Source organism: Aphelocoma coerulescens, chromosome 3 (assembly GCF_041296385.1).
Source record: "Aphelocoma coerulescens isolate FSJ_1873_10779 chromosome 3, UR_Acoe_1.0, whole genome shotgun sequence".
In the NCBI taxonomy this organism is placed as follows: Eukaryota; Metazoa; Chordata; class Aves; order Passeriformes; family Corvidae; genus Aphelocoma; species Aphelocoma coerulescens.
In genome coordinates, this window is record NC_091016.1 from 120,442,264 (window position 1) to 120,454,835 (window position 12,572).

At 36.9% G+C, this 12,572-nt stretch overlaps 1 protein-coding gene across 3 annotated transcripts in view; it reads left to right on the top strand.

Annotated features, from left to right (window-relative positions):
- The window catches only part of SUPT3H (SPT3 homolog, SAGA and STAGA complex component), a 254,792-nt gene that overhangs the window by 1,860 nt on the left and 240,360 nt on the right, over positions 1–12,572 (top strand). For all 3 annotated transcript variants that reach the window (XM_069011770.1, XM_069011769.1, XM_069011766.1), the window contains exon 2: positions 8,632–8,726. In XM_069011770.1, coding sequence (XP_068867871.1) covers positions 8,632–8,726 — 95 coding nt within the window. The remainder of the gene's footprint in view (positions 1–8,631; positions 8,727–12,572) is intronic.

Genomic DNA, 12,572 nt, shown 5'->3' on the forward strand with positions numbered 1-12,572 from the left:
TCTCCTAGGCTCAGTTCTGGGTAGCACAGGATGGAGCTCTTTCAGAGTTCATTAGTCAATTAGGAACTTGTCAGCATAAGCAAGCTGTAATTTAGCAAGCTACAAGTGTTTTAAGAATTGCCTACATGTAACAGCATAGAACGACAGTGAACATTGTTCACGTTGTTACTGCTCTTCTGATGTGATGCCCTCCAGCAGTGAGACCAGCTAGACAGTGTCTTTCTAGGTCATCACTGCAAGGGTGTTCTAAGGCATGAGGCCAAACCCAGGCAGTTAATTATACCATAGAAACAAATTGAGTTAATGCTCTTGTTGCAATTGTGAAATAGCCAAATGTGTAGATACACAAGCATGTAAAGAAAAGGAAATTAGGTAGGCCTATGTTCTCATGGAACCAGGCAGTGGTGACTCAGTTACAAGCTTATCTGGAGCTGATCAAAAAACCTGCCTGTCAGAGGTACTGAAAATGGTATTGATTTGATCTGCAATCTGTGTTTCAGATACTTGGCATTTGTAGTGCTACGTGAAGTCGTTATTAATTTTAAGTAATCTTAGTAAGTGTTCTTTTGCAAGCTATCACAGGTGAAATTTCTATTTATAAATAGTCTTTGGCTTTTCTTTACCCCTGTATTTTGCATATGTTTGAAGTATTGTGTTTGATTGCAATCAGACTTTTGCAGAGTCAGCTGCAAAGTTGCTAGTTCACCCAGCTCCTTAAACCATCACAGAAGTAGCAGTAATGGAAAAAAGAGGCCAAGAGTTTGTTTGGAAGAGGTGATTTCTAATAGACTTTGCTGAAATGTAGGCTTGCTTACTTGAAATGCCACTCAAGCATATGATTTTTAAAAGCACTTAACACTGAAGATCTCTATTGATAATTGTTCTGATTTGCCTGAGAGATGCTGGCAAGAGTTAAGCCCAGTACTGAGGTATACCTGGGAGAAATGCGTATTTTTGAGTAAACAAGAATGCATTTTAGCAGGGACTTACTGGATATAATCTGTGACTATGAGATCTCTGAAAAGATCTGAATGTTACTGATATACTGTTAGACCTACTTCTAAATAGCCAATGTTCATGCTTCTACCTTATATTAAGGCCATGGCTGTTTTTCCTGTAGTTTTCCATGTATTAGGTGTTGCGTAGATGAACAACAATAGAAGTAGACATTTTCTCCTCCAGAGAATTTATACTTATGGTGGCAAGCACTGATTTCTGAAAGAGGAACAGCCCCACAACAAGAATTGGAGAATTTTTTTATAATCTTAGCTATGTATTTGGCCACTCATTTTTGATGAGGAATTTTAGATACGTATGTTGATGCCATAACTTGATGGTATTCCTGATATGCCAGAATATTCAATTAGGGTCAGGGTGTAACTATATTATGAAATGATTTTAATTGTATTTCAAATAGTGAATCAAACACAGCTCAGGGTGATATGAGAAGAGAAGGGTTGATGTAATCAGTGTGATAGGTTGGGAAAGATGCCATTTTGAAAGGAGACGAAGGCAGGTGAAGGTTTAGAGACAGAAATACAAGGAAAATACAGTTTAAAGCTAACGATAACTTGGTTATGCTTCACAGAAAATCTGTGTTTCTGTTAGTAAACCCTTAAATTTTAATTTACTTTAAATAGAACTAAAGGCAAACCGGGACCCATACTCACTAATGGAGTTGCTTGCTGGCCAGTGAGCAGTAAAATATATTGACAGAGCTAACCTGACCTCTGCATATTAATGCAGGAATGCTTTACTCATCAGAAAAAGCAAAATACTGAGCAAGTCACAATTTGGGGCCTGTTCATCCTTGCATGCTGGAATCAAGCATGCAAGTTCCTGATGACTTGGAAGCTTTTTTTTTTTATCACCAGACCTGTGAGCACACCTTGTGTTTTCTTCACTGAAAATTGTCAGTGGTTCCCACAGGAAGGTCATGGCCATGGACTTGCATCTCTATATAATTATTAAATAATTGGTGTGGAAGGTTTGTAATACTAATGTATTAAGAAAAAACAATTGCTAGTTGAAATAAATTCAGAGTCAGATTCTGAAAGCTGTGGAAACTTTTCTGTTAGTCTTGGGTTGTTTGGTCTTTACACTGTTTTCTTAAAGTATTTTTAGGAAGGAAGGAAAAAATAATTTGTGCTTAATTTGCAGTGCTGTTAATGGCCACTGTGGCACAAAGCTCTGCAAAAAAAGAGTGTGCATTCACTCCAGAGGGAGGAGGGTATATATATTAGATTCATTTTGCCTGCTTCCATGTTAAAAACAAAGGCTGGGGTTAGGGAAGGACAGAGCTCTGATTAGACTGGAGTTGGAAACTCTGACAAGTGTTTGTGAACACCTCCAGATGTGGAGGCAGAGCTCTTGTGTAAAACTATTCTCTGTATTTTCCAGTCTCAGATAAAACAGCCACATCTGTATATTAGTATTCTTTCAGTAGTCCAGACCATTCTGGACTACTGGTCTGGTTCAGAAGAGGCTTAAAGTAACTGTAATGTCTAACTTGGGGATGGACAAATAATAGCTTCAAGTATGAGGACATGCAAAGTCATTTCGAGTAAAACACAGCAGTTGTTGCACACAGTGGAGTCAGAAGGTTTTGTTTTAGTCTGAGGTTGCTTTAGTGACTTTTCTTTCCTTGCTAAGTCATTGAGAGAGTTGTGCTTGTTTACTGCTTTCATGTAAGGTCTTCAGTAAAAGTAATGCACAAAGATACTCTATGAGATGCAGAAATGAACGTGAAGGATTATTTTATCTTCAGGGATGTTGAACAGGACAGTTATAAAGATAAAATCATTAGGATGCATGTTATTCTTTGGATGAAAATCTACACCTATATGTATTAGAAAATTTGTTTTACCTGTTATCAGCCATGCGTGTTTCTTCTCTAACTTCTACATGGGAATGAATGACTGAATTGCCTTTTAAACGGACAGGGGGAAATGATGTTCAGTTGTATTCCTTGTATTTGTGTGGGCTTTCCAAGCATGTTCTGTTCCAAGAGAGTGTCATGGTTGAAGATGAGATGCTTATTTGTGTGGGTGGTGAAAGCTAGGCTGTGCATTGACAGCTATAAGATGAATTTTTCTTTCTGGTATTCAGTTTAAAATAAAACTATCCTAAGAATCTGGTCTATCAAGTAATAAATGGAAGCAGCAGCAGCAGATGTAATGTGTTATTCTTAGAATGAACAGTGCATGCGTTCTGCGAAGTATTTGTGATACTTTGTTAATTAATTAAAAATGAAAGAAAGCTGAGATGGCAGCCTGAGCTTTGAACAATATTATTGTGTGCAGACCCAGTGCAGATGTGTCACTGCCTGCTCACAGATTGCTTCTAATCCTGTGTTTGGTCTGACTGTTCCCTGAAAGTTTGTGCCTTTGCTTTATCTGCTTGGCTTTTTAAGATGCTGTGCTTAGAGAATATGGAAGTTATTCATCTGATTTCCTGTAAACAAAAATATTTCTTAATTGTGGCCCAAAAAGCTGATAGTTTTTGATCTGAACAGGTTAGAGGATGATAAAGTAATTTCATTGTATACTATCAGTCATTATTTTGTTATAAATCCTAGATCACGCATGCACTGCGCTTATCTGAGACCCTTTAGAGTGTTTCTAGTTCCAGCCTGCTTGAACAGCTCAAGAGTACTTAAGGACGTCACACTTAGTGTTTTAATTTTCAGTTATTCTGTGCTACTGGTAGAGTGGGTGATAAGCAAAACAATACATGTACTCTTGCATTTGGTTATGGGATATTGGGTTTTTTTTTAAACTTTCTCTTATTTTTTATAGTTTTGAGCATACACTCAGAAAGCCAGTCTTGCATGTGTTCAGCAGGGTTATGGGTGTGTTTTTGTTTTTTAAAAGAAGTTCAGTAACAAAAATATGTTATTTCCTGTAGTTAATTAAGTTCTTACATCTCCAGTCCTAAAAGACTTATCATATACCCTTTTGTCAGCTGGTGAGGCCATGAAATACTCAGTGGTAACAGACTAGTTAATCTAATTACTCTGAAACAGAGGGTGTGAAAACAAAAGCATTAATTTTAATTTTGTGTTAATTCATAGTTATATTGGCTTTTCTTTCCTTCCTGTTTTGTTTGAGTTTATATAAATGAAAATTTGTCAGTCTTTAAATTTTTGCATGGTTTCAGGTTATATGCAAAATGTATTTATGAAAAGATTGATGTGATAACCATGTTAGATGTATGCTTGATGAATTAAATCATTGTAATGGTAACTTCTCTGTGTTAAGTGTAAAAGGTTTTGCAGGGACACAGCCATTTTTTGGTAATCCTGCACCTTCTGTAGCCTATAACAGAGACATCAGATAAAATCTCTGCAAATCCACTTTTGTTTTAAACTAACCCAGTGTAGACTTATGTATTTTTTTACTTTTGGTGAAGTGAAAATTGTATTAACTGTTAACATTTGCTCTTCCTGAGTGAGTTTAGATCAGCTGTCAGGCAATTTGTTAGAGAACTGTTCTGTAGTGACTGTTTGGATGCATCTTTCTCCTAGATCTTCATAGGACATTTCAGCAGTGGGGATTGGTGAAAGTATCTGAGTAGTATTTCAAAAGCCTTGACTGAGTCTCTGTTATTCAGCCTGGAGAAGGGGAGACCTCACAGCACCTTCCAGTACCTAGAGGGGCTCCAAGAGAGCTGGAAGAGGGTGTGCAGTGATGGGACTAGGGGGAATGGCTTTAAGCTGAAAGCAGGGAGATTTAGATTAGATAAAGAGAAGAAGTTCTTTGCTGTGAGGGTGGTGAGGCACCGGAACAGAGGAGCTGTGCCAGCCCTACCCCTGGAACTGTTCATGGCCAGCTTGGATGGGGCCCTCAGCAAGCTGGTCTGATGGAAGGTGTCCCTGCACCTGGCAGGGCATTGGACTGAGATGAGTTTTAAGATCTTCTAAGACCTTCTAAGACAAACCATTCTGTGATATGATTTTATATATATATTTGTATTTAAATATAGTATGGGATATTGCCTAAATGTATAACCTTTCTATCAAATTCAAGTTTTAGGGGCAGTGGAATTCCAATTTTTATGTCTCTCAGCTGGATCTTGAATAAATACGTGGGTTATATAGATCACTTACTGATTTTAGAAAAGTCAGTGTAAGTTAATATTGCTTGGTAATTTCAGAGTGGATATGGATATGAAGGAGGGTTATGGGTTATGAAACAGAAATCTGCCCAGGTATATTACTGTGGTGAGAAAGGTGGGCCTAAACTTGATGAAAAGTGACTTAAAATTTGTTTCCCTCAACTGATAATTTTTGTTCTGCTGATTCATATGGCACAAGTGTTTTTTGTTATGACTCTTCAATGTAAAAGACATAGAGATTACAGTAGATGCTTTTAAACATTTATATTAGTGATAATATATACCTTTTAATGTGTGGTTTTTACTATACATTTGATTGCAATGTTTTACTGATGAGAAGAGAATTTATAAAAACTGGACCTACTTGGATAAGAACTCATAATTACCAGTCCAAATAGTGTTAATCAGAAGTTATCTTCTTGCGAGAGTTCGTGATTAAAATGCAGCACATTGAAATAATCTGTGACCTAATCTGAACATCTGAATTCATTTTGTAGAATATGGCAAACAGCTGCATTTCAGTTTGGAGCTAAAACAAATACAGTATATCGACCCATTGAAGATCACTGTAGGCTTTTCAGTTCCATGGTAGCTGTACTTATTGAAGAAAATTGATTTGAGAGTGCTTCTGCTTTTGAATGATCTTTTTTTTTTTTTTTAATGTCCGGAAGAAAGGAAATAGAACATACGGAGGATGGGACTTTGATGTGTAAAGAAGTTAATTATCTAGACCATCAAACAAAATGTGGGCTGTGGAAGTAATTATTGTTAAGGGTCTGATGAAGCCCGACAAGCTGTTGGTTTTTTATGTCAAGAAAATGCTGTACACCTGCTTGATTTGAAAGTTAAATCACTTGGTTGCAATAGGAAGACCCAAGTTTTTAGTGAAGCAGTAGCTGATAAGCTTTCAGCTCTCAAACCACTGAGATGTACAGCCCTTCAAGTTTTTTTAATTAAACTGCTCTTGTCCCTTTGGAGGGCAGGAACCTAACAGAGGATTTGCTCTAGAATAGGACATGCATGAATCACAGGCCTTATGCTGTGAGGAGGCAACTGCGGAACTGACCCCATGGTTTTTGGGAATTTTGGGAGAATGCTTCATAAATTAGCAGAACAGAACCTCATGGATAAAGCACATTGTCTGTTATGGATGTTCAAAGAAAATACTTATATGCTTCAAGTGATGTAATTAGTTTTTAAAAAACTCTAAAAAAAAAACTTTGAATGTTATTCACTTTTTAATGAATACAGTGTTAATTCTCTATTTAGGAATATTGATACTGTGGTATTGGATATGAATATATAGCTACTAAAATTAAGCATACTTAGTACCAATGAAATGATGAACAACAAAATACATATACATTTCTAAATCTTTAGGCTGTTTCTGCTAATGTGGATACCATGGCAGCTTCCTCTTAACTCCCATGGATATACAGAGCTTTCCTATAAATACTGGCACCTTTCTATGTTACAGAGGGTTTTTACTTGTTTTTTCTTTTTTAAATTCACTAATTTGACTGTTTAGGTTAGCTGACTCTGGTAACTGCTGATTATGGCAGGATCCTGACAACACTTTAGCCTTGTGTGTAACTAACCGTGATTAAAATCAGACTTGAGTGGGAGCAAACTTGTGATTCAAGTTACACATGTGCATAAGTGCTTGCAGGATGGGGAACTAAATTAGAATCTGCCTGAAGATGAACTGAAGTCTGATAATCTACATGAAAGCATTAACAGAAAAATTAAACTTAGGACACCAAGTTGGGTGGGGTAGGGAGGCTGTACAAAGGGATCTGGACAGGCTGGATCAATTGACCAAGGCCAGCTGTGTGAGATTCAACACGTTCAAGTGCTGGGTGCTGTACCTAAATCAGGATAAGCTCGTGCAGTGCTGCAGACTGGGGCAGAGTGGCTGAAAAGCTGCTCAGTAGAAAAGGACCTGGGGGTGCTGGTCAACAGCAGCTGAATGTGAGCCAGCTGTGCCCAGGTGGCCAAGAGGGCCAGTGGTACCTGGCCAGCAGGACCAGGGCAGTGATTTTCCCCCTGTGCTGGGCACTGCTGGGGCCACACCTCGGGTGCTGTGTTCAGTTTTGGGCCCCTCAGTCCAGGAAGGACATTGAGGGGCTGGAGCGTGTCCAAAGAAGGGAACTGAGCTGGGGAAGGGTCTGGAGCACAAGTCTGATGAGGAGCAGCTGAGGGAGCTGGGGGGGCTCAGCCTGGAGGAGAGGAGGCTTGCGGGGGAAAATGTCACTCTTTACAACTCCCTGACAGGAGGAGAAAGCCAGGTGGGGGTCGGACTCTTCTCTTGTGTACAAAGCCATAGGAGAAGAGGAAACAGCCTCAGGTTGTGCCAAGGGAGGTTTTGGATACTGGGAAAAGCTTCTTCACAGAAAGGGTGGTCAAACACTGGAACAGGCTGCCCTGGGAAGGGGTGGCGTATATTTCTATTCTAGAAAACAATCTTATCCTTTGAATTTTAAAGTAGAGAAATGTAGGATCTCTTATAGCACAGCAAAATATATCAACATACAGCTTTTATTGTTGCTACTACTAATGGTGCAAGAAATGAGCAGTACAACTCAATTGTTACTAGTGTGCAACAAACTAGAAGACTAAGAAATATAGTGGCAATATGTCCTGTTTATCAGGGGACTTACACAGTATGCAGTTTTTTATTAATTTTTTTTAAGGGAAAAATGAAACTCCCTTTTACATATTTATAGAGTTTTCCATAATTAAATTTTGCTTATTCAGTCCTTCACAAAATTAATTTTTTTTAAATTAAACAGTTCAAAGCCATTTGCCTTGCATATTATTAAAGATGAAAATGTAGATTTATTAATTCATAGAATAAGAGTAAAATTGTCCTGGGTTTGCTTTGGAGTTCTTGAATGAAAAATTTATATAGAAAAGCTGAAAAATACTTCGTATAAAGACAGTACCTTCAGTGCTATGTGTATTATGGTGGTCAGGGCTCACTCTTTCTAATGCATTTTTGTTTTAAGAATTTAAGTAGTGTGTGTGTGAAGGTGGTGTTTCATAAAGGAAGTTTCTGATCTCTGTGCTCATCAAGTTTTATCTGGCTTTTTCCAAGAATCTCTTTTACTCCTCTTAGCTTTGTTGGAGATGGTGCGGATGTGATTTAATGGTGGTTAGGAAATGCAGGAATATAAGAGGATGATCGGACAGCAGAGATTCTGGCATTTGTGAATACCATCTATTCCAAAATAGTGGTGTTTTTATCTTAATGCTTTTCCACTAGTACTTTTTAGGGTACTTCTAAATAATATTTTAGAATTAGTGTGTGTTTTCCAATACTTAGGTTACAGTAAACATCAACTCAAGTTTTCTAGTGCCTCACATAGGCTTCTTTTTTGCATGCAGAATCTTTACTTGCCATGTTACTCCAAATATCTTTTCTTCCTTTTAAATACATAGTTTGAAGCATACATGTGCTCTCTTGGAAATGGAATACAAGTATTGTAAAGTGCTGTTACTTCTTTGTTTACCCAGATGAGCAGCACTGTGGCCAGCCCGATGTCAGCAGTTCCCTCTTCAAGCAGTGGAAGAAAATCAACAAGCTTTACACCTGAATTGCAGAGTATGATGTGAGTAATCAGTCAAAATATCTGGTAGTATCTGCATTGTGTATTCATCTTTTTAGCTGATTTCTTAGAATGTGTGAATAAGGGTGATGGGGGAAAGAAGAGCAGGTATTAGTGTTAGTGTTATTAGCTGTTACTGTTTTACTTCTGACTTGTAAAACATTTAGAGATGATTTGAGTAAATAAAACCCACATCTTCTACTGAGAGTAAATACTGCTGAGTAAAGAAATGTGTTTTTAATATATACTTTAGAAATCTTTAGAGTCCTGTATTTCTCAGCCCTTCATCAAAGAAAGCTAAGCTTCCAGTTGCCATATATACTTTTTAAAATAAATACTTTCTATTAACATCCTTCAGTGCTAATACAGAGAGATAGACTGCTGAGATCATAATATTGCTGATGAAATTATGATATGGAATGCTTGTAAATAACTGGGTTTTGACAGACAGGAAGTAAAGTTGTTAAAAAAAGTTACTTATTCTTTTAAATGAACACTGGATTCTTAGAAACCCAGTTCCAAGCTGTGGTATTATATCATTTTGTAATTTGGTGGTGAGATTAAAGCTGTGTTGCTTTTAGTCATGCGTTGCGGATTTACCTTCACTGTTCTCTAACAATTCCTCACCTGAATTGCTACATGGGCAGTAGATACATAAGGAGTTACTTGTCTCCATTAAATTCTACAAAGAGTTCTCTTTAAAAAGTGAAAGATGCAATTTGTTTTCAGTTAAATGTCCTTAGGAGATCACTAGATTGTTGTCAGGTGGATCATGAGATACCTTCCACTGGAGTATTTTTCAGTATAACGTAAATAAGATAGAGTTTTTTCTTTGCATTGAATCTTCTAATGTTGATGAGTACATTGTTACAGCCCAGTGTTCTACTGTATTGAATTCTCTTTGGATAGAAAAATACTACTGCTCTCTCTCCTTCAAGAGAATTCTGTTTGCTAATTGTTCGCATCTCTTAAGGTCATCTATGCTGAAAAATACAACTGTTGTTCTTGGTTGAAAAAAATAACTCTTAACTGTGTTTAAAAAACGAAACAGCAGCCCTGAACTTCAGAGTCAAATCCTGTGCATCAGTTTGGATGAGTATCTGGGGCGCCTGCATTTTATTGGATTGTGGACTTCCTGATAAAGTGTTTTGAAACTCCCCTTCCCCGCCAGTGTACACACGATTCTGTCAGAATGTAGAAGTTATTGTTGGCCATACAAATGGAAGGAATAGACATTTTCCTTTTGCTTCAGAACTGGTGCAGTTATCCTTTGAAAGCTGTGCAAACAGATCATCTGTGCTCCAGAGTAACATATTTCACAGCTTCATTAAACTGGTAGGAACTGAGGAAATTCCTGGACTGCAATGAGCACATTAAAACTTAAATTTTTATTGTTTTCTGGGACAGAAAAAAAAGGAGACTCTTGAAAATGATAGAGTGCCAGGGATGAACCATGCAGAAAAAAGGACAACTGTTTCCTTTGGCTTGGGCCATAAAATGAAGTTATGCCTTTAAAAGAACTTTGTGTGCTTTGACAGAAGCTGACGTTTTTTATAAACGATGTGATTTAGGAAGTTACAGATTCTCCTGTTTAGGCGATTTATAACAAAATCCTGCTGACATCTTAAGATCCTGGGAAATAGCAAAGATTGGAGCAATACAGTGCAAAAAAGGTAACATCTTCTTAAAGAAAAGAAAATAGAGGCCATCTCTGCATGGTTTGGTATTGTGGAGAAGCCTATTTGCTATGGATTTCATGGAGTAATAAGGACATGAAGAATAACTTCAACTTGCCCTGCCTTTCTCAACAAAATGTGTGCAGCAAGACTATGAACTCGCGAGAAATAAGTCATATAGAGACATTAAGTGCTAATCCAGAATGTCATGTGGAAGTTTGTGTTGATATTAAAAATAGGCTGTTGGATTTTAGGGATTTAGAAGGCAGAAGGAAGAGAGAGAAACTGTATTTTTGGAGTAGACTATCAAATGCTGTTGTAAACCAGTGGCAAGATCTGGAAATCTCTGGATAAGCATATCTCATGGTCTGAAGGTGGTATAATTTGCAGCACAGAAGTGTTGATCCAGTGTTTGATTCCATAGAATGCTTAAATTTACATGTAACGTTAAGCTTGTGAGTAATCTTATTTAAGGTGAGGAGGTTATTCATATGCTACATCTGTTACATACATTACACCTGTTTTTGAACCACGGCATTTTAAGGGAATAAGCTGAATCCTGTTATAGAATTGTGTTTTTAAGATAAACTTAGAAGGGTTTTTCTGATTTATTTGAGAAGGCAAGAAATGTATAGGAGTCTTGAAATCATAAAGTACTGCAAAAAGAGCTGTCTTAAGATGTGTACAAGTTTTTCGTTGTATACATTGATATTTTACTAATGAAATGGTTCTGTTTTTCCATTAAGAATATTTAAGATATGTCCTTGGATTTGAAGAAATTTTTGTGTTTGTTGAGAAAAGAATCTGGTTTGTATGTTGGCTACATAGTGCTGTGTAATTGGTGATAGTGCATGTGCTGATTACCTTAAGATGAATGCTTCTTAATCAGATTGTCACAGATCACCCAAACACAAGTCAATTTGCAGTGCACTACCTTTTGCATGGTTATATTTAGCTTTTAATTGTTAAGACCTTGGAATTAAATTATATTTATCTTATACTAGTTTAGAAGAGCAAAGTGCTATATGGAGTTTGCTTTGGTTTCTACATCCTTTATTTGTATTTGGATTTTTTTATTATGGTACCATGGAGTATACAGGAGTAGGTGTTAATAATTTAAAAAAGAGTTTTCAGCACATCTAGTGCATTTTGCTGAGGTTTGTTTTACTTAACTTCGTTTGGCTGATCTACAGCCTGTTTCCAAACTAACTGCTCACGGGCTGCACTTAAATTACAGTTCTGCCCAGTAGATTCACAACCACGCTGATTTTACCGTAGCCATTAAAATTCATAGTTTGGTAGAGATCATCTATTTTCTAATATAAGCACTACTTACAGAGTGAATTCCTGGAGACCCTGACAGTCTAAAGACTTATGCTGAGCAATTTACAGCTATAGAGGGAGGTTTTTATCCCCTGCTCAGTAAAATGTCTTGACTTCTCAAAGCTATTTTAGCTATTTACGAAAATACTAATTACTGTGATCTGAAGTTCCTTAATTAGCTCGTGTGGTAGGCTTCATACCAAAAATCAAAATTTCATGGTACAAGACTATAAGGGTAAATTTTAATGGTGGAAGTAGTGAAGAAAACGATGTTTTAATTGCATTTATTTAAGTCTTTCTGGTTATCTACTGTATTTACAGTAGTTAGTATTAAAACAATAATATCCATTGCTATGATATCAAATTTAATACTGCTCTTAATTGGCTGTGTCTTTTCAGACAGTGAAAATGTGTTCAGGTATTTCAAATGCAATTCTTACTCAACTTCTTCCAGCTTGTAGCTTACACTCACCTCTGATACACTTCAGTGTTGTGTTAGTATGTAATAGAGATACTATAAATTCTTCACATTCCCTTTTTGTTTATGAATATATTATTTTTAATGTATTTTTTCCTTTTTTAGCATTTAGCAAATTATGGGAGAAACTTGGTAAGAATTGGGGCCAGTTCTTAAACCTTTATTTCATTAAAACTCTTTGAACTTGTCTCCCTGACTTTTGGGATATTTACATGATCCCTGTTATTTTGAATGGTTTTGTAATGTTGTCAATAGTATTTCTCATTTCAGACTGGGTAGTAAAGAGTGGTTCTAGACCTCTGGTCACTCAAGGAGTATCTAGAATGAACATATTTTTATTTCAGGCTTGCCAACACTGCATGATATATCTTT